Source organism: Salarias fasciatus, chromosome 5 (genome assembly GCF_902148845.1).
Source record: "Salarias fasciatus chromosome 5, fSalaFa1.1, whole genome shotgun sequence".
NCBI lineage: Eukaryota > Metazoa > Chordata > Actinopteri > Blenniiformes > Blenniidae > Salarias > Salarias fasciatus.
In genome coordinates this window covers 24659442-24682010 of record NC_043749.1, presented here as the reverse complement: position 1 = coordinate 24682010, position 22569 = coordinate 24659442, and the positions used below count along the sequence as shown (strand labels likewise).

General features: G+C 47.5%; 1 protein-coding gene across 1 annotated transcript; it reads right to left on the bottom strand.

Moving 5' to 3' along the window:
- Nucleotides 1-436: 436 nt before the first annotated feature.
- Nucleotides 437-22043, bottom strand: LOC115388170 (uncharacterized). Its single transcript, XM_030091128.1, has 6 exons — nt 21944-22043; nt 20322-20518; nt 19306-19850; nt 9612-10406; nt 7688-9284; nt 437-910 (listed from the first exon to the last, which is right to left on the bottom strand). The coding sequence occupies exons 1-6, from the start codon at nt 22041-22043 to the stop codon at nt 437-439; spliced, it is 3708 nt and encodes a 1235-aa protein (XP_029946988.1).
- Between the last annotated feature and the right edge of the window lie 526 nt (nt 22044-22569).

The window sequence follows — 22569 nt, the reverse complement described above, 5'->3', positions numbered from 1 at the left end:
ATTAAACTTGTTAATTTTATATACTATTTTAAGATGATATTGTAATTGTATCAATAAATAAATATTTGAAACTGTCATTGTTTGAGCATTTTGTTTTCTGGGCCAAATACAGCAAGTGAGTGTATTAAAGAAGTGTCTTGGTTACGGTTTAGTTCAGGCTGACATCTGGAACCAATTCTGAAACTTGTCTGGTCCTACTTCGGGCCAGCTGTGGTCATACAGGTGGTTGACATCTGGGAGAAAAACTAAAACATACCTGGCCCAACACTGGGCCAGGACAGGGCTACATATGGCTAAATAGGTGGCTGAGACATGGCAAAGTCATGGGCAATATGTGGCGGCCAGAGGTGGCCCTCCCAAGTGCCGTAATTCATTGCGGTATGTGGGCCAAGTGTGAGTGAGATGTGTGGGCCACTACTGGGCCAGACTAATTTTGCTATGTGGGCGGCGGCATGTGTCGCAGAAACAGTTCCATAAAGAGGAAGTTCGGCTCCTCTGCGCCCAGCAGGTTAAGCATGCTCTCCATGAGCTCGGACGTCTTACTGTCCCCTAAGCCCTGGATAGCGAGGAGGCTGCGGGCTCGTTCCGAGCGTGACAGTTCAAAAGTCTTTAGGAGATAAGCTTTGAGACCTGCGTATTTATCCCGGGCGGGGGGAGCCGTGATGAAGGCCTCTGCTCTGGCCACGGTGGAGCTCCCAAGCGCTGACACAACGTGGTAATAGCGCGTGGTGTCATCAGTAATGTCCCGGAGAGCGAACTGAGCCTCCGCCTGCGCGAACCACATAGCCGCCGATGTCTCCCAAAACTCCGGTAGCTTCAGAACGGTGGCATGTGCCATGCTGCTCTGTTCAAAGTTCTGATCAGTCACTGAAACTTCAACGGGAATGATGTCGGGGTCACCAGTGTAGCGCTGAAGAGAGGGAGACTGAGGCGGAGTGTCGAAAACTGGAGCAAACCTCTTTACTGACATGAATGAATGAAAACCTTACAGCACAAGTGAAACGGTAGTGCAACAACAATAACAGTCCATGCGGAACCAACCTATGAAACAACGTTCCGTGGGTGAATTATGCCAACCCACTACAAACTCATATTAAAGAAAGTGGCTGAATGGCAATTGTTTAAAAAAAAAAAAAAACCTGCTTTCAGCACATCCTCATTACTTGTCCATGATGTTCGGAACTTTGGGAGCAGGATAGCAGCAGCGATCATTTCAGGATCAGCTAATATTTCTGAAAATCTCTGCTCAATCGAAGCCTGGAGTGCGTTGATCAGTGGCTGACACAGCTTTGATGACAGCTGGAGGCGCTTCTGGGTAAGAACTGTAATGGTTGGTACCAGCCATCCCATGTGCACATCTGCTTCAGTCTGCAATATGTTTAGAGCCTTCATGGCTGGGGTCATAACGGCAACATATTCAGTCAGGAACGAGAGCTCAATTGGAATAAACCTGCAAGATAGATACTGCAAACAATATTATAGATAAAATTTACTGCTCAAAGACATTTCATATACTATATTACAAGTATAGTTATTGTACAATGTAAATGAAAAATAGAATTAATAGATTAAATAGAAAAATAGTAAGTAAGTAGTATAAATTGTGACTTACATTGGAACTTTGAGGGCAAATTACATTAAACACACAAGGTATAATAATTTCAGTTGTTTTTTAAATTATTCGGTAATTATTTATCTCATGTCATGACCATTGATTTTTTTTTTTTCCCCCTTGTCCTGTTCAGCAGCTGGGCGTGCAATATTGTATGATTGTAGCCTTTTACTATCTGAACAGATTTTAATGTTAGCAGCAGGACGAGACTGAATCTCCTCCTGCTGCTGCCTTTATTTAAAACTGGCGTCCGGCATGGCTGCCGGACAGGACCGGGACGGAAACGCTCAGAGAACGAGAGACAGAAAAGAGAGAAAGATAAAGAGAGGGAGAACGGGGGGGGGGGGGGGGGGGGTGCGCACAACCAATGTACACATTCATGATGCAAAGCAGTGTTGTCGACGCACCACACATAACCAAGAATCATCATCACCAACAATCGTCATCACCAACAACAATCTAGACAACACCAAAACAGAGCCGACAACCAACGCAAAAACTGACAGAACCATACATATATGTACATATAATTTTTTTTTTATCTCCCCCTGACGAACCGGGGTGGGCAGAGCCGAGAGCCCAAGGCCCAAGAGCCCAAGAGCCGACCCCCCACCCAGGCGGAGGGCCATGACCCACCCGGGAGAACCGGCCCACACGGGCGGCAACCCCACCACAGGCCAGCACACCCCCCAGCGCTCCGGCCACGCACCCCGAGATCCAGGGCATACCGCCCCCCCCCCGCCCCGCCCATCCACCCCCCGACCCACCCCTCCCACCCTGTCCTCTCCCACCTCACTCCCCCCCGCCCCAACCCAGCACACACACACACACACACACACACACACACACACACACACACACACACACAAACACACACACACACACACTCGCACACACTCATCCCTAAACCAAACATACTCACATTCTGACACACTCACACGCTAGCAAGCACATACACATACACACCCACACACACACGCACACGCACACACACACACATACACATGCACACACACACACACACACACACACACACAGTCCATCCTACCCCAAACACACTCACATTCCCACGTCATCCAACCGTCATGTCCTGTGGGAGACCCTCCCGGAAGGCAAGGGAACACCAGACCCCACAACCAGGACCCCCTGCCACCAACAACTGCCGCCCCCACCCCCAAACCCCACCGCTGCAGACAGGCATGCACCCCCCAGAGCCAGCAGCCCCCCAAACCACAGCCGGTCCAAACCCCAGGCCTGTGGGGAAACAACAGCCCCCCCCCCCCCCCCCCCCCCCCCCCCCCCCCCCCGGCCCCCCCCCAGAAGGAACCCGGAAACGGGGGCGCAGAAGACCCCATTGCCCCCTCCCTCCCCCTCGCCTCGTGAGTGTTGATGGAGTATATGTTGTTTGCGATTAAAATTGAGGGGCAGTAACCACACCGTGCCGCGAGTGAGGCCAAACGAGCAGTCCCATCTACCTGAACAGCCCCACCCCCGACACGGCGCGCCAAGACCCCCCGACGTGTGTGTTTGTATGTATTTGGTTGTGTTAGATGACTAAGTGCAATTAAGACTGAGAGGCGAGCCACTGAACGGTGCAGTGATTGGGGTCACTTAGATGGCCCCCTCCACCACACCCTACCTGATAAGCCCGCCTCCCAAAGCCCTATGTTTGTGTGCATGACAGCGGGTGGAGAGGGGGTCCGGGGATGCCGCAGCACCCCCGTCACCCAGGAGCCCCCGGACGAAGGATCGGGCCAGGAGCGCCACCCCCCCCCCCCCCCCCCCAGGACCAGGGCGGACAGCGACCATAGCCAGAGAGCCACTGACCCAAGAAGCACACACCCATCATGCATCAGGAGGAGTGGAGGTGAGGACAGACAGGGGGCAGCGGAAGGACCCAGACCAAAGGGCCCACCGCCCCCAGGGCCACCGGGGCCATCCCCCACAGGGCACCACACTCTCTCCTCACATACATACCTCCAATCACCCACACATATACACCCACACATACAGACATACATACTTACAGATACACACCCACACACACAGACATACATGCTCACAGAAACATACACACATACATACACACACATACACAATCACACACATATACATACATATCCAGATACACACTCACATACACATACATACATACCCACTCATAGAAAAACATACATACTCACACATACACACCCACACACATATACACATGTACGTACACGCACACCCACCACCACCACCCCCCTAACCCCCGCAGTCCACCACCACCACCCCCCTATCTACCCCCCCATCCACCCCACCCCCCGCCTACGCCCCCCCCATCCACCCCACCCCCGCCCCCCCACCCACCCGATGCCCTGGATTCCGGGGCAGCAACCAGACCCCAGGAATGCACCGACCCAGGCCGCGGCAGCACGCCCGAGCCGACCGGCCCCCCCCAGCCAGGCCAACCTCCCCACCCCAATGGAAGGGGACAGCCCCCAGGCACCAGGCCCCAGGGCCCTCTGCCACACCCGCCCCAGGACACCCCGGCTACCCGGACATGAACCGGCACCCGCCGACCCAGGCCCCCCGGAGCCCCAGCCCCACCGCCGCCAGACAGTCCCCACAACCGGTGCCCCCCCCCACCCCCAATCCAAACCAAACACGAAGACAGCCCCCAGCGAAGCAGCCCAGACCCCGACCCCAAGACACCGCCAACCACCCGCAGCCATCAGGCCCCCCCCCACCAACAACCGACCCTCAAAGAGGAGAGGCCCTCATCTTCCTCTTACATTAAGTGATGGAGCTGATCACAGGGACCAGAGGGAACCAGATTCAGCTGATTGGTCCTTTGAACAGAGAGACATTGTCTCCAAGCTAATATGATCTAATAAAAGACTCTTAAACTGCCTGTTACTCAGATTATTTCTGGATTTCCAATTTACAAGGATAGTTTTCTTTGCGATACACAAGATGGTGAGAACCATGTAGACAGAGTTTATTGATATGTTAATTTCACCCAAATCACCTAAGAGGCACAGTGTGGGAGTTGCAGGAATATTGCATGTGAACCATGTTGACAGGTCTTCACACACCTGAAGCCAGAACCTCTGCACTGGTGTGCAGGACCACAAGGCATGGAGGTAGCTGTCAGTCATATTATCATTGCAATGTGAACAGATATCAGATTGCGATAGACCCATCTGGAACATCCTTCGTCCTGTATAATGAATTCTATGCTGAATTTTGAATTGTATTAGTTGTATATTTGAATTCTTTGTCATTTTGCAAGTATTTAAACATATTTGTGACCACGCATTTTGGTCAAAGTTGTGAGATAAATCAGCCTCCCATTTTAAGGTCGGAAGGTAGATTTTATCTTCCATCTTTGATAATATTTTATATATCTTTGATAGCAACTTTGGGGAGCTGAGGTTTAAGAATTCTTCGACCCCGGGAGGTAGCTGTCCCTGCAGTTGGTTAAAGGTATATTTTTTACCTATGATAGATTTAAGTTGATGATATTCTAGAAATACTGTGCTGCTGATTCTATGTCATGACCATTGATTTATCACACTAAAGCATTGGCCATGAGTGTCCAAGTTTAGTTGATCATTAATTGTTTTCTATGCTCTGCTCTGACAAATAAATGGGGTTTAAAAAACGAAAACAGATTATTGGACTTATGAAAGACTCAAAACTAAATGTAGAGGAGATCTTTGACCGGTCAGCTGTTCTACAACCTCAGGGTAATACCATAACTCAGAGTGGATAGAACAATAACGTAAAAAAAGCATGAAGGAAAATCTCACCTGAACCTGCTTTTTCAGATTTGATGGTGAGTTTTTCAAAACCAGCAGCTCAGTTTTTCGAGGCAAGCAAAGGCAGCACTGAAACCGCCAAGACTCATTTTTCCTCCCCAGACATAGGAGTAGCTCCTTCAAGCTGGGCCACGGGTGAACGTCCTCGTTGTCCATGGACTCTTCCTCATCGTGTCTGTCGTTGCTGCTGGGGCTGCGCTCATCATCCACGCTGATTTCGTCCATTGTGCCACACAATTTCCCATTTAGCAATCTCTTGTGCTAGCAGGCTACTGCTTCACTGGAGCTGAACGCAGCATCAGAGTTGTTTTAATGGTCGAGGCCTTCTTCGTCTGTGTAATGAAGCTCGTACTCGTTTGCTGCCTCTACTGCTCGTTTACGGTGGTGTGTGTAGTTTCACTTTCATTTTTGCGTGCTTGCAGCTCACAGAAAAAAACCCCAAAAAAACCAAAAAAATTGATTTACAGAAAATTGAAAAGTAGCGTGTAACGCAGCCATAAATCTAAATGTAGTGAAGTAAAAAGTACAGATACCTGCTCTAAAATGTAGTGAAGTAAAAGTAAAGTACCCATTCATTTTTTTACTTGAGTAAAGTACAGATACACAAACAATACTTAAGTACAGTAACGAAGTACTTTCCACCACTGGATCTAGGGACAAATGGCCAACCCCCCCCCCCAACTCAGGCAGAGGTCCCTGGCAATACCCAGGAAAACTGGTCCCCACAGACGGCCATTCTGCATGGGAAAGTACCCTGCCGATGCTCCAGCGATGCACACTGGAAGCCAGTGTATTAGTATCAGCCACCACCCTCTTTACATCCCACCTAGACGTGGACAGCCATGTGCCCCCAAATCTAGCAGCACCCCAGCCTGGAGTTAGCTCAAACCCCGGACTCATGGGGATACTACCCAAGTGTTGGTGGAGCATGTGTTGTTTGCAATTAAAATTGAGGGGCAACATTTGCATTGAATGAGGCCAAACGAGCACTGAAACTAGCGGGTCGACCAGTGTTTAAAAAACACGGGACAACCTGCTAACAATCGGCAATTGACTCCTTTCTCACTGCCTGGGTCTAATTGCCTGCAGGAGAGCTGCGTGGTTGTGTCTTCCTGCACTGATGATGTTCCACATTGACTACGTTTACATGCAGTTAATGTTAGGGTTCAGGTCAATATCTGGGTTTCTGAAACATTCGGAAAACCCCATTTACATGCTTTAACAGACAGAGAGTTACCCCGTTTACAAGTCAACGCATTCAATCAGGATATCCCTTTCCAAACCACAGCGCACGTCATAAATAACTGAATCGTGTTCTCAAAACAAAACAGCTCTGACCGGAGCAGCTTTGTTTTGCCAGATTGGCAGGGTTTCCACCAAAGCAAGCTTCTTTTTTGAACATGTTGGATGGGTTGATTAAATGAAATGTGTTTATGACATGGTTTTTTATCATACAAATACGGTTTTAACGTGCATTTTCAACCGAGATGGAGGTTTGGGCTGCTTTCTACGAGTTTCGGATTTTTTTTAAGGGCTAGATCGACAGAACTGGCAACCTCCTCCACTGGACTGCAGAGGCACCGCAGACAGTGCTGCAGTGATTCCGTTCTGTAGACGGAATGCAGCCAGAACAGTTGTTCTGTTGTACATGATTTTTCTGCAGGCCATTCAAATCACCGACTTTCAGAAGGAAGCATGTGCAATATGTGCGCTCAGAATAACAGTTTGTATTGTGCGTTACGGAAGCCTCACACGGACAAAAGTGTGGTTGAGCTGCATATTTCCAGTGAGTTTTGCACCTACTCATTGCTGGACTCAAAAGACCATGATTCATTGTGGATGGAGCATGCACAGAACCAAAAACAATGTCCTGTTACCCGATATGTGTTTACACGGCGGCACTTTCAGGTTTTAAAAGGAGTAACCCAGTGGTCTTTTTCGGGTTTTTAAAATCTCAAATATGAACTTTTTCGGGTTTTTGCGGGTGTTTACATGGCCATGCACTACTGGGTTATTGCCAATATTTGAGCTTGAAAAGAGTTTGAAAAGGGTTATTGGCTGCATGTAAACATACTGAGTGATAATAATAATAATAATAATGAATTTTATTTATCATGCACTTTACATTTGTAAAACAAATCTCAAAGTGCTGCAATGGAATTTAAAACAACAGTGACGATTAAAAGTAACAGATACAGGCTAAATCAGTAAAAAAAACACTCATACTTACACTCATAAAATACAACAGAGAACAGTAAAATCATTCAAAAGCTTTCAAAAACAAAAACGTTTTCAGGCGAGATTTAAATGAGTCCACCGACTGTGGTGCCCTCAGGTGGACAGGTAGGGCATTCCACAGTCGGGGTGCTGCAGCCTGAAAAGCCCTGTCCCCCATGGAACACAGTTTGGTTTTGGGGACCTTCAGCAAATTGATGTTGGCGGAGCGGAGGCGTCTGGTCGGGTCATGTGGGGAGAGAAGTTCTTTAAGGTACACTGGTGCACTACCATAGACACACTGATGGGTCAGGAGGCAGATTTTATATTCCAGCCTTAACCTAACCGGGAGCCAGTGAAGGTTATGGAGAATGGGAGTGATATGGTGTCTTTTTGGCACCCTCATCAGGATCCTGGCAGCACAGTTCTGGATCGACTGAAGCCGTTGAAGGCTTCTTCCAGAGATCCCGATGAGGAGTGCATTGCAGTAGTCCAGCCTAGAGGAGACAAAAGCATGGACCAGCTTCTCAGCAACGGGGAGGGAGAGGAAGGGGCGTAGTTTGGAGATGTTCCGGAGGTGAAAAAATGAGGTCTTACAGATGTGTTGGATATGGAGGTCAAAGGAGAGGGTGGGGTCAAAACGGACACCCAGGTTGGTAACGGCAGTTGTTGGGTTGATTATGTGACCGGCAAATGATAGAACTGTGGAAGGGGAGGACTTGAGTTGATGTGGAGTTCCAATTAATAGAAATTCAGTTTTGGAGCTGTTGAGCTGGAGAAAATTGTCATTCATCCATGCTTTAGTCTCCTCCAGGCAGGCGGTGAGTGATTGAATAGAGAGGGAGGAGGTCCGGTCCAGCCTGACATAGAGCTGAGTATCATCAGCATAGCAATGGTAGGAGACTCCATGCCTGCTGATGATGTGGCCCAAAGGGAGCATGTAGATGGAAAACAGGCTGGGTCCCAGCACTGACCCCTGGGGAACCCCACAGGTGACAGCGTGGGACCTCGACCTGGCTTCCCCAAGGGCCACATACTCAGCCCTACCAGTCAGGTAGGACCGGAACCACTGGAGCACTGTATCTGAAAGACCAATGAAATGCTGGAGTCTGTGGAGGATGGAGTGGTCAACAGTGTCGAAGGCGGCTGAGAGGTCCAGGAGTAACAGGAGTGATGGAGAGCCCTGGTCAGAGGCCACCAGCAAATCATTGGTGACCCTGACCAGAGCTGTCTCAGTGCTGTGAGCTGAACGGAAACCGGATTGGAATTTGTCATACAGATAAGAGGACTGGAGGTGTGTGTGAATTTGTGAGGAGACTACCTTTTCAATGATTTTTGACAGGAAGGGAAGATTGGAAATGGGCCGGTAATTTGATGTTTTTTCAGGGTCAAGGGAGGGTTTTTTGAGAAGTGGTTTAATTATTGCAGTTTTCAATGACTGTGACAGGTGACCGTATTGCAGGGAGTGATTGATGATAGTTGTGATTAGGGGGCTCAGTGTAGAAACATGGGATTTGATCAGGGATGTGGGAAGTGGATCCAGGTGACAGGTGGAGGGCCTCATCTTGCGAATGACGTACTCCACCTGTCTGTCTGTGACAGGGGAAAACTGGGAAAATTTGGAAGCTGGAATGGGAGGTGTGGAGTTAGGAGAACTAGAGGGCAGGAGAGCAGAACGAATATTATCAATCTTGGATATGAATGTATCCAAGAATGCATCACATTGTTCGTTATTGTTTGTTTTTTGTGTAAGAGGTTGTGGTGCGAGGAGTTTGTTTACAGTTTTAAACAGTTGTTTAGAGTTTCCCGGGTTATTGTTAATGATGTTTGAGTAATATTCAGAGCGAGCAAGACTGAGGGCTTTGGAATATGATTTTTGATGTTGTCTGTAAATTTGTTTATGGACTGTTAAACCTGAGGCCAAAAAGCGCCTCTCGAGGACCCTCCCAGCCGCCTTCTGTCTACGCAGTGCACCAGTGTACCACGGAGCAGATTTTGTGAAAGTCACGGTCCGAGTCTTCAGTGGGGCATGGGTGTCAAGGATCAGCTGTAGTCCAGTGTTGTAATGGTCCACTAGGGCATCTGGGGAGAAGTGGTGGGCAGTCTGGGTGAGGTTATGGAAGTCACGGGTCAGGTGGTCTTGGTCAATGTCTTTTATTTTGCGGAAATGGATTTGTCGTTTGTCCTTATGATTTGATGCTTGCAGGGGGAGGTCGAGTGAGATGGCACTGTGGTCCGAGATGCCAAGGTCACAAACATAGAGGTTTTTTATGGGGGTGTTTGTAATGATGAGGTCCAGGGTGTGTCCTTTGGCGTGGGTTGGAACATGTATATGCTGGGTGAGGTTAAGTGAGTCAATGAGTTGGGTGAGTTCCATAGAGTACTGACTCTTGGGGACCTCAACATGAATATTGAAGTCCCCAAGAATCATGACATTGGAAGATTTTGCACAAACAGACAGAAGGAGATCAGTTATTTCTGTGATGAACTTTGAATGTGGTTTGGGTGGCCGGTAAATGAGAAGAACAGTCAGTGGAGATGGGTTTGAACAGGTAAAAGCCAAACATTCAAATGAGGACAGAGTGGGAAGTGAGAGTGGCGTCAAATGTAAGTCAGTCCGGTAAATAATCGCTAAGCCTCCACCCCGCCCGGTCCCACGTGCCCTGTCTAGGTAGGAATACCCAGGGGGGCATGCTTCATTTAATATGAGGTAATCACCAGTTTTCTGCCACGTCTCGGTGAGGCACATGAGTCCAATATTCTTTTCTAGGATGTGACTGTTGATCAGGGACGCCTTATTTGTTAATGACTGACAGTTAAAAAGTTCTATTTTGATTTGTGGTTTTGATGGAATACACTTTACCAGTGAGCGCAGAGAGCTGAAGTCCACCCCGCGTTTTCCGTGCAGCCTGCCGCGGCGCTGTCCCAGGACTACAGGGCTGTAGTTTTTAAGCCCCGAGAAAGCCGCGCTCTGATGACGCGACGGATGACGCAGTGAGTGATAACATCATCAGACGAACGGAGTACAGTGAGGTAAACAATGGAGAGAAGCACAGTTCCCGTTACCTGTTAATGAATCTTCTCTTCCCCACGGATTGAGAGAAGCTCTCTGATCTCGCTATCATGCCAATGCTGGGTCATCTTGATGAATGATATTTCACGCTGTGTCAAAAAAACAACAAGGGTGTCCTCACTTGCAAGCGTGGGAATTTATTGCCCAAGCAAACTTGCGAGAGCTAGCAGGTTGCTATCTTCCGCTAACGCTACAACCACAGACTCTACTTTCTTCCTGGAATATTCTCATCATGGACACACGACTTCTCTGGGTGCCACTTTTATACTCTCCTTCTACGGGACTTATCCCCCACAAATGGGTTCAGTTTCCCTGATGGCCAGCAGATCACCTACTCCAGAGATCTCATGCTGCAGCTCGGACTCAACCCTCAACCCTTCCCGTGGCCGTAGAAGGGGTGCCCCGACGGTCTGTGTTTCATGTGAGCACCGCTCTGCGCCGCCCTGCTCAGCGGCGCTCCGTCGCACTGCACTGCTCTGCAACAGGCAAATGGCGCTGGCTACAGCTGTCCCCACCACTGTCCATGGACTGCCTGTTGAGCTGGTGGAGGAGTGTAAATATCTGGGCACCGTCTTTGACAGACAGCTGAAATTGTCCTCTAACACAGAGGCGATTACACCCCCCCCCCCCCCCCCCCCCCCAAAAAAAAAAAAAAAAAACCACTCCCGGGCCTCCAGACTTTCACATAGAACTTTGACATGGACCTCTTGATCTCAGCCACTTTGCACTCTGCAATTTTATATTTTTATCTGGACTGACATTTTACTCTACCTACCTCATTCCCGTGCTGCACCTATTCCATCTGCACTACTGACAGTATATTTGTAAATTTGCATTAGTATAATACTAAGTTATTTGTCATCTTGATTGTAATTTGTGTTTTTATTATATATACATATATATATATACCTTGCTCTTATTATGCTATTGTTGCACTGATCGCTTTACGTGCCTTTTGAATTGCACCTTGGGAACAAATACAGTTTTTTGAATCTGAATTTGAATCACAAGTCTCTGAAAGTGTAAAGGTCACAGACTCTGCTTCCTCCCCAGTGCCAGGGGATACAATTGCTTCCTTTTAACCTAGAAATCAGAAATTTTATATGTTGTTCTGTCCAGGGCCGGGTCTACGCAGGGGCAAGAGGGGGCCTGGCCCCCTCAAATAAATGTTGTGCCCCCTCAAACTAAATCCCCCAAAATATATTAGCACGAGCACGCACTGCACTATCCTCACTCTGAAGCTACATGCGGACCCCCGCCCCCCGAACGCACAATTGTGCCCCCCAATACACTTGATATGCCCCCCTTGAGACTGATGTCTGGCAATCTGTGGTGGGATCACATCTGTGGTGATTTGACTCCACTAAGTTCTTTGTGCTGTCCATACGGGGCACCGCAATGTCCAGTTAAGACAGGGGTGGGGAATCCTGGTCCTGGAGGGCCGCAGACCTGCATGTTTTCCATGTCTCCCTGCTTCAACACACCTGAATCGAATCAAGATTCATGGCCAAGTCCAGCAGAAAGCCAGATAACGAGCCTCATTGCAATCAGCTGTGTTGAAGCAGGGAGACATGGAAAACATGCAGGGCTGCGGCCCTCCAGAACCAGGATTCCCCACCCCTGAGTTAAGACAATCAATTAAGCACCATCATTTGGTCAAATTTACTCCAAATAGCATGAGATTTTGTGGGATGTGTTCAAACCTCTGCCAAAAGTCATACATAGAATTTGGAAGCCCCACCTCCTTCCTGCAGCTACTTCCTGTTTGGGAGGAACCTATGGAATAATTCCACCAGAATCTGATTTTATAGTTTCCAGAGGCCTCACAGTTCAAGTTTCAGGTCTGTATCTGCTGTAGAAGTCAAATGAGAACAAAATAGCAACAGAGGTCAGAGGTCACAGCTGACTTAATGTCTCAGGGCCTTTTCCTATCCTTGTGGGGACATTTGGTCCATTTGGTACAAAAATCCGCGCGCACACACACACACAGACACACACACACACACACACACACACACACACACACACACACACACACACACACACACACGTTTGTACTTATATTGTTGTGAGGACACTCATTGACATAATGCATTTCCTAGCCCCTTACCCTAACCCTAACCATCAAAGATAAATGCCTAACCCTGACCTATGTCCTAAACCTAACCTAAACCCAATTGTAACCCTAAATCAAAAACCAAGTCTTAACCCTCAAAAAGGTCAAAAAAGGCCTGTCGAAAAGTGAGGACCGGCAAAAATGTCCTCACTTTGCAAAAATATCCTCACTCTGTTGGTGAAAGACGAATTCTGGTCCTTACTTTTGGGTATGTACAAGAACACACACACACACACACACACACACACACACACACACACACACACACACACACACACACACACACACACACACAAACACACACACGTTACACGTGTGTTGTTCCCCCAGCAAACCCCAGTGCCTCTCCAGACATGCCGCATACCCTCCGTCAACCGCCCCCGCTAACACTTCTGCACCTTCCTCCCAGCCCCCACACCTCTCCCTCCCTCCCCGCTGCACTTCCCTCTGTCCATCTATGCTGGATCCCAGGGCAGCAGCCAGACACCAGGGTGTGCACCAACCCAGCCCCACAGCAGCTTGCCTGAGGCACCCAGATCTTCCAGCAAAGCCAACTCTCCACCCTCATGGGAAGGGACAACCCCCAGGCGCCAGGACCCAGGAAACCTGACCCCGCCCACCCCAGAACACCCAAGCCAATCAGCCGCCATCCGGCACCAACCAAAAAAAAAAAAAAACAAACAAAAAAAAACCCCAAAAAAGAAGCATAAACTATTCTGACACCAAAAGAACTAATAATATTTTTTATTATGATAATATGTCAACTTATAGATGTACTAATAAATCCACTCAGTGTCTGCTGCATGTGAAAAATGCATGTCTGCATGTGGTCCAGGCAGTGGTGTTATAAATGCAGTTTTTAAAGTTAGTTTTCTGAGGTGAAACATTGGTACATGAAAGGAGGAAGCCATCTGAGCTGCATTATTTTGTGGATGAATGATACATTGTGAAAGTACATCTCAATAGATGTACAACTTATTTCATATGTGCATATATAAAAACAGGCCTATAATAACTCTTTTAAAATTAGGCTGAAGATAAAGTGGTTAGGATTTTATTAAATCCAAGCAACTAATTAAGCATAAGAGTATTTTCCTCTTCACATCATCATTTGCTGGTTATTTTGTCCTTAAAATATATTTTTTTGTGTGGGCACCCTGTAATCTATTCCACTGTCACTGGTTCATTCTGCACCTTGGATAAATTCAATGAATTTCAAAAGTTGAATATTTCTCTTGATTTGGGTCGTAGCCTATTAGTAAGGGGTGTTCATTGGTCATGTGGGTAGGAAATGTTGAGGGATGGATTTAATCAAAGGAAAATATATGTAGGTTTCATAATTTGGTTTTAATGGAAAACTAGTGCAGATATTGTTGAAGATGTAGAAGTAGAGCTAGATATTTCTGACAGATACTACAATGCCGATAATCCTCGTACTGCCTTTGTTCTCACCAAGGAGAAAATGGTTCAGACAATCCAGTTTTTTCCAGCACAAAATCACTGGTAAGTCAAAGCTCTTTTTTCCCTCTCAGACAAGCAATCACTTCAGACCCCAGTAATCAGGATGGAGGAGGAAAAGCTTGTTGTCTGGTCTTGAGGGGGAAAAGCTGCCTTTTATGTGGGAGCTAACCATAACAGCTGAAGAAATTTTATTTCGGTTTGGGAGAGACAAACAGAAAATCTTCGGGATGAGACAGTAATGAGGCCACCAAAATCTCAGCTGCACTAAATGAGTATGAAGAGAAACCCTCTTTTAATGCTTTATATAAGGCATCAGATGTCAGGGTGAGTTGAACATTTACATGTATGCTTAAAGGTTTAACCTTTGAGAAAAAAAAGTCTTGAGAACAGAATCTGGACATCAGACATTTGTAACAAAGTAAATTCAAAGTTCATCAAACTTTGAGCCAAGTTTTTGATGATCTTTTTTTTTTAAACCTCAGGCCTCTAGAAATGTAAAATTAACTTTGACCTTGTGATAATGGAGCAAAATTCTGTCTGGTCATGTATGTAAATGCATTTGATGATGCGTAGTGGTGGAATTCAAAAGAAATAATGCACAGAAAGCATCAAAAGGCTTGTTCAGTAGATTGTCTCTTCACTGTAACAATGCTTCTTGGCAGTACCTTATATAGTTGAAAATCCTAATCTTTCCCTTTAAAATTGTGCCATATTTATGAAAAACATGCATTTGGGGGATGAGCAGCAAGATTTTATAATATGGGTAGAGCCATTGAAGAAATTAGTCAAACCTGTTGTCTGGTGTCTGTTGCTTTTGACTCTTGTTTTGAGATTCAGGTCTCTGATGCCAGCAGAACTTTGGGGGGTCAAGGTGTGGAGAAGAGGTGGACAAAGCTTTGCTGATTGCTCCACAAGGGAAAGTGTGAGTTTTGGTTTCAGCCTATCTCGCCATAGTCCGGAAGCAAATTCACCTACAAGACAATGGTCAGCCCCATACAGGTTTATTGCTTATCCCACAAATGCATGTTCCTACAAATGAGGAATCATTTAAAACTGGCAAATTAATCAGGGTTTCTGAGGCACTGTTGCAATATACACTTTGTAGCCATTTTATTAGCTAGATTTGCCACGTACCAGCCTTGATTCCATTTTTGCCTTCAAAATAGTCAGTTGTTAGAGGAATAAATTAAACAAGGTGCTGAAAACATTCTGGTCTACATTGACATGACAACATCTCATAGTTGCTGTCATGCCCTGTGCCCCTCCAGCCATGTGGGGATGCTCTGGGCTGGTTTTGGTTCTGTTTTCCCTTTTTTTTTCTGCATGCCCTGTCTCACCTGCTTGTTGGTTCCTCATGTTCTCCTGCCTGTTCTCTACCTTGTTAGTGCCCTAATGTGCCTCACCTGTGTCTACCCTATTTAAGCCTGCTTCCCCTCACTTGTCTATGTCAGTGCATTGTGGGTTGTCCGTGTGCTCTGTGTCCCTGCCTGTATCTCAGCTCAGCTTGCCCTGCGTTCTTGTTTCCTGAAATAAACAAGCTCAACTCTGCCTGGCTGCCTGCGTGTGGGTCCTTCCTTCCTTGCACCGTGACAGAACGCACAGACCCTGGACCCAGTGGGCAGTGAGTTTTTTTTCCCTGAAGCAGTGTGCCTCCCGCCTGAGTCTTCACCCCCGACAGTGGCGGCGACCCACCCGCCTGTCTCTCCAGAGCTCCTGTCTGCAGCTCTATTTGCAGCTCCACTTCGGATCCAGTTCCCAGTGACCCAGTCCCTGCTCCTCCTCTCCCAGATGGCCTTGGGGAGGGAGGAGGTCCAGCCCTCTTGTTCAGGAACCTTTTGAGTTTGCATCCCCCTAAGAGACTTGTGTTTTTGAATACCCCTGAGAGACTTGAGTTTTTACACCCGCTGAGAGATTTGAGTTTATGGGATCCCCCTGAGAGACTTGAGTTTTTGTTTGCTGTTCTGCCAGTCTCTGACCCGTCCTGCCTGTTCCCGACCTGTTCTGGCTGCCAAGAGTGCAGCACCTGTTCCTGTTTCATCCTGGCTGCTGAGGTGCAGCACACCCTGTTCCTGTTCCATCTGCTTACGAGTCCGCCCCCCCCCCCCCCCGTCCCATCCCCGTCTGGGATGGTTGCCCCATGGTGTGCCAGGAGGCGGACATTGGGAGGGGGGTACTGTCATGCCCTGTGCCCCTCCAGCCATGTGGGGGCACTCTGGGCTGGTTTTGGTTCTGCTTTGCCTTTTTTTTTGCATGCCCTGTCTCACCTGCTTGTTGGTTCCTCATGTTCTCCTGCCTGGTCTCTACCTTGTTAGTGCCCTAATGTGCCTCACCTGTGTCTACCCTATTTAAGCCTGCTTCCCCTCACTTGTCTTTGTCGGTGCGTTGTGGGTTGACCGTGTGCTCTGTGTCCCTGCCTGTACCTCAGTTCAGCTTGCCCTGCATTCCTGTTTCCTGAAATAAACAAGCTCAACTCTGCCTAGCTGCCTGCGTGTGGGTCCTTCCTTCCTCGCCCCGTGACAGTTGCTGCAAATTTATTGGCTGCACATCCGTGATGTGAATGTCTTATTACACAATATCTCAGTGGTGCTATTGGACTGGGATCTAATGACTTTGGAGTTCATTTTAGCACAATGATTCTCACCGTCATGTTCAAGACACCAGTTTCAGATCCTTTGAGCTTTGTGGCATGGGACGTTATTCTGACAGAAATAGTCATCTTCTCAAACTATGATCAATAAGGAGCTAAAAAGAGTGACAAGAAAAATCTCCCCCAAACCATCACATTTCCAGAAACCTCGTTTCATATTATTTATGCCAAATTCTGATCATCTCATCTGAATCTGGCAGCAGAACTCAAGACTCAGACTAGGCAATGCCTGGTCCAGTTTTGGTGAATGTGTGAACTGTAGCCTCAGTTTCCTGTTCTTATCTGAGAGGAGGGACACTCTGTGTGGTAGAGCATTAATGTCAAAGTCTACTGTGTTGTAAAAGTTCAGAGATGAACTTCTACATAACTTAGAATGTCTTTATTGTCATTGTAACAAGCACAACGAAATTGCACGTTAAGTCTCCTCGCTAAGTGCCATTAAAGAGATAAAAAAATGAGTGCAAACAAGAGTGTGCATGCACATCCATATGTACCTACACACACACACACACACACACACACACACACACACACACACACACACAAAACCTAATAATAAAAACTAGAACTTGGCACTCAGAGAGCGCAGACCTCCGCCACAGCTCAAACCAGTCACCAACAACCATAAGAACACCATATATAATCAAACAACATTGTGATCGGGGGTGTGATCAGAGCGGAGTGCTGCTGCGTGCGGTGCCTCTCTCTGTCACCCTCTCGCCCTCTCTCCCTGTGTGTGTGTGTGTGTGTGTGTGTGTCTGTGTATTTATCTGAAAAGGAAAACCGAAAAGCAACATAATTTATGTTATTTTACTTCATTTTAATTTGAAAATTGACCGGATTCTCTTGTATTTTCCATTCCCGACTTCCTGTCTGGTGCGATCTGCTCTGTCCAGCTTTACAACTGGCGGTACATGGCGGGCGAGGCTCATGGAGAAAATAGAGAGGAGTCCATGGCGCGAGCAGCTGCGCATGTGGCGGTCCCGTGCACCTCCTGTATGAACTGTCAGATAGGTTAACAGGGGCGCCGATCTGACAGTCAGTGCGCGGTGCTTCCCACTTCCGCGTCGGAAGTGGCGCGTCCTGTGTGAACCAGGCGTTTGTTGCCCCCTGTCGGCGGGCCTGCCCAACTATGTGAAAGACTCCCTGTCTCTCAATGATAAAAAATCGTTTAAAAAATTCCTGGATCCAGACAGTGATCGGGATCATCACCAAAATTTAATGGATTCTAAGTTAGCCCAAGACCCGCCTTTCCACAAAGTTTCATTGCAATCCGTCCATTACTTTTTCCGCAATCTTGCTAACAGACCAACCAACCAACAAACCAACAGACGGACGTGACTACATAACCTCCTGGCGGAGGTAATAAAGTATTTACTTCACTCAGACAGCGACCAACTCAAAATTACAAGGATTTACATAGACGGTACAGCAGCATCAGGACGTGTTTAGCGTAATGATGGCTCTTGCATAGAAGCTGTTTTTTTAATCTGGTTGTTTTAGTTTTCAATGTTCAAAAACGTCTGCCTGAGGGCAACAGTTCAAAAAGTGTCTGTCCAGGGTGGGTTTTGTCCTTCATTATGTTCTTGTGCGGAGAGCAAGAGTCGCATCAGCTCCAGGCCCTAATGGAGTTCCATACAGGCTCTACAAAAATGCCCCAGGTGTCCTGCAATTCCTCTGGAAACTGATGAAGGTCGTGTGGAAAAATAAGGAGATTCCAACATCCTGGAGGAGAGCCGGCGGGATCCTCATCCCCAAGGAGAAGGACTCATCAGAAATTGGCCAGTTTCGTCAGATTAGCCTTCTGAATGTTGAGGGGAAAATCTTTTTCAGTGTGGTCGCTCATAGGCTGGCAAGTTACCTGCCCACTTCTTTGGGCTGAGTTTGACACCATGTTTCTGGTATCTCTGCAATACAGCACGAATATGGTCCAGGTGGCTGCTGAAAGAAGGTGAGTGGACGAGGTTGTCATCTGGGTATGGCTGGCAGACAACGTCACGAAGGCCTCTCAGACAGTCCTCCATACTCCTCTGAAACTCTGCTGGTGCTGAGCTGAGGCCAAATGGAATGCGGTTCCACTGGTACAAACCCCAAGGTGTTATGAAGGCTGTGAGGGGACGACTTTCAGGGTCCAGGAACCCCTGATGATATGCTTTTCCCTAATCAAGGACCGAAAACCAGGAGCTGCCATGCAGGGAGTCAAGCATATCCTGGATCCTCGGAATTGGATGTCTGTCTGGTACCGATTTATTGTTGAGTTTTCTGTAATCACAGCATAGCCTCAATTCTCCTGTCTTTTTTCGGACACAGACAATTGGGGAGGAGTATGGTGACCTTGATTCTGAAATCCATCCCCGGTTCAGTAGATCTTGGAGGTACTCTTTCACCTCTTGGTGCAGGGGTTTTGGCACTGATATGTAGGTTTTTCGAACAGGAGTAGTGTCATGCAGTGTGATGTGCATGCTTAGGCTGGGGATGCATCCCACGTCCTTATCATCATAAGCAAAAGCATGGCACTCCTCCCTTAAGAGCTGTTTCACAATCTGCTGCTCGTCATCAGTGAGGTGGTCTAACTTAACAGGTGGATCCCACTGGGAGGGCTTGTTGCTGTGCTGTGGGTGAATGGTTACCTCATTTAACTGTAGAGGATGTTGCGCCATGTTCTGTTCAGGTGTCTCTGGTATCTTGTCAGGAGGCTCCATTGTGAGAGGATACACCGTTTTCGTTTCCTCCAGGTGGTCCAGGAATGTGCGAGGGAATATGGTGACATCCGTCTTGGTGGTGTTTGCAATTGCCACTGGGATGCATGCAAACCTTGCTTCGCTGATAGTGACGAGCCCCTCCTGGATCACCAGACCTTCAGGCAGCTGTGAAGAGACACTTGGAACAAACAACAGGCTCTCCCCCGCAAACTGGGCTCCAACCTGTGCGTGAACATAAGAGGTGGTTATCTGTTCAGCAGCTAGACGAATTCCCCTCTTGCCTGTCTGCACTGTTCCAACACTTTCATATGGATCTGGTGTCTGGAGTAACTTTAGCATGGATTTCGCTGTGCCTGCAGTCACTGAGAAGATTTCACTGATTTTTTGAATGTTCTGTAATCTTGGTTGTCTCTTATCCCACTTCCCCACTACTTCCTCAATCACATTGAATCCAATAATAGGCTGTTCTGCAACATTGGGGTCACTGGATACTAGCAAGGGGACTAAGAGTGTTCTTTTGGGGCAATTGTCACAGTCCAAATAAAACTCAGTCTCTATCCATCCATCATATGGAATTTCACTTCCATTTGCAGCCAATGCTACCAGTGGTTCTGTCCCCAAAAGCTCAGAAAGAGGCTTGACAGTGCTCTGTGGGAGGTGCTGTTTGCGCCACTCATTGTTGATCAAACTTGCCTGAGCTCCAGTGTCCCATAGAACCTCAACTGGTATGTTGTCCAAGTGGCACTGGACCATGCATCTTCTCCCATTGAGCCTGATGAGCTTGGTTTGGCGTAGTGAGGGCATGTAGCCACTAGATGGCGCATTGCCGCTTTCACTGTTGTTTGGCTGTGGGGTGTCTGGAGGAAAATCTGTGTTTTCACCTGATAGTCCTTGTGAAGGGGAGAAGGTGTTTGGCAGGGACACAGAATTGACTTGGGACCTGGAGGGCTGGTGGGCTACTGGGGGTCCCGGGTCAGCAGCCCTCTCCCGTTTCCCTGAGTGAACCTGGTCTGCCTGCAGCCACGAGAGATGACCTTCCTGTTCACATCGATAGCAGTGTCTGCATGTGTCGCCAACCTGAGCCTCTCGGCACACTTGACATCCTCTGGCCCATCTTGCTGCTGGTGGTGCTGGAGTGGTGGCCTTGGGTTTTGGCTTTGTTGCTTCTAATGTGTCGCTGACCATTTTCCTCACTTCCAGAACTTCCGCCTTGAGACCCTCGATTAGTTTTGCCACCTTTGAATCTGGGTTTTTACTTTGTCCTTGTTTTTTCTTTGTGAGGGCTCCTGCACCTCCTGCCACTTGAGTCTCTTCAGTGGTGTCAGCAACAGTGTTCAGCGGAGGCTGTCTATTGTTGTGCTGAAGCTCAGTTTGTATTTCATTTACTCGTGGTGGCTTGACTGTTGTGTTCCTCCGAAGCTTGTTTTGGCGCTCTAGCTCAAGACTGGCAGCCTCATTTATCTTCTCAATGAGAACCTCATCAGTTACTTTGGGGTTGCTGAGGTGAGGTTTTAATTGAAACTTCACTGCCTCACTGAGCAAACCAGTCTCGAGTGATCGCAGGAACTTACGTTGGATTAAGTCCGAGCTGAACTGCTCCTCTGTGGCCTCATCACCTGACTTCCAGAGCAGTTTCTCCCTGAGCTCTATTGCTCTGAAAAGGAAGTCTTGAGCAGATTATTTTGCATCTTGGGATATGTTCATGAGCCTATGAAGCAGGTCAGATGAAGAATCCACTTTATAATGTCCTCTCAGTATGGTTCTTAATGTGGGAAGTGTGAGGTCTCGCTTCACTTCCAGCAGATCACGAAGATGAAGGCCAGGGCTTACTGCTTTAATCACAGCTTCAATGATTTCTGACTCTGAGTAGCCCTTCTTAAGCCCAGGCTCGATCTGGTTGGTCAGACTGGTAGAAGATAATTTTTCCTTCTGCCCAGCCTCCCCGATTTGACCCCATATCCTGAAATCTTTCCTCAATGTCACCTCTGGTGTGAAGGATGAAGGCTGACTGACTTCTCTTTCTTTTGCAATTCTGCTCCCCAAAGCTTCAATCTTCTCCTCCAGAACACGACGTGCTTCTGCCTGTGCCTGCTGAAGCTGTGCATACTCTTGCTGCAATTTTGTGATTTCACTCGATTCTGGTTGTTGTATGTCTGCTTTGTCCGTAATCTGTGTTTGTAATGACTTTATAAGTGACTGGAGATCATTGATGCACTGCCGGAACACAAGAGATTCCTCCTCCTCCTCAATTTCATCCAAAGTTTTCTCCACGAGCCGAATCAGGAACCGACGGGACTGTCCGTTGAATCCCTTACCTGACGGCTCGCTGCACTTCAGATGCTGACACACCTTGATGAGTTCTGGTTTCTCCAGGTTCCACAACACGGCACTGATCTCATCTTTGAGTTCCTCCATCCTGGTCTTGCGTTCTTTCCTTGTTGTCTAGGTTCGTCTCTGAAGAAGGGACTGTATCTTCGTTCTCCACACAATCCCTCCTGGCTGGCTCGCCAGAATGTTGCACGTGCACAAGGATGACACCAGATGTCCATGTGCCAATGGAATTTATTTTTCATACAGGGGCTCTGCAAGTACAATACAAACAATAAATGTTTGGAGAAACATGCTGCTCTCTGCCCCGAGTCCGCTCCTGTACTGGCTTCTTTTTGGGTTTTCAGTTTTCTAACACAAATAATGCAAAAACTAAACAATAATACTACAAAACATAACATGTGCAGCCTCTACTATTAACTATTAACATATACTCCATGAACTCACAATACTGTCACATTTCAGTAGTGGCTCACGTATACTTTAACATCTTTACAAACACGCAACACATGAAAATAACATGGCAACACATAATACACAACCAGATCAGCACTTGATGCTAGTGATAGCTTCCCTCCATTGATCTAAAATGCATTCAATAAATGAAACACAA

Excerpts from the sequence above, each read along its gene's own strand:
- LOC115388170 (XM_030091128.1), bottom strand. The coding sequence starts at position 22,043 with ATGGAGGAACTCAAAGATGAGATCAGTGCCGTGTTGTGGAACCTGGAG. Across the intron at positions 9,285-9,611 it reads TTCACAAAATCTGCTCCGTG|TTCTCCTAACTCCACACCTC; the intron begins GTACACTGGTGC and ends CCTGCCCTCTAG. Across the intron at positions 911-7,687 it reads AAACGTTTTTGTTTTTGAAA|CGCTACACTGGTGACCCCGA; the intron begins GCTTTTGAATGA and ends CCCTCTCTTCAG.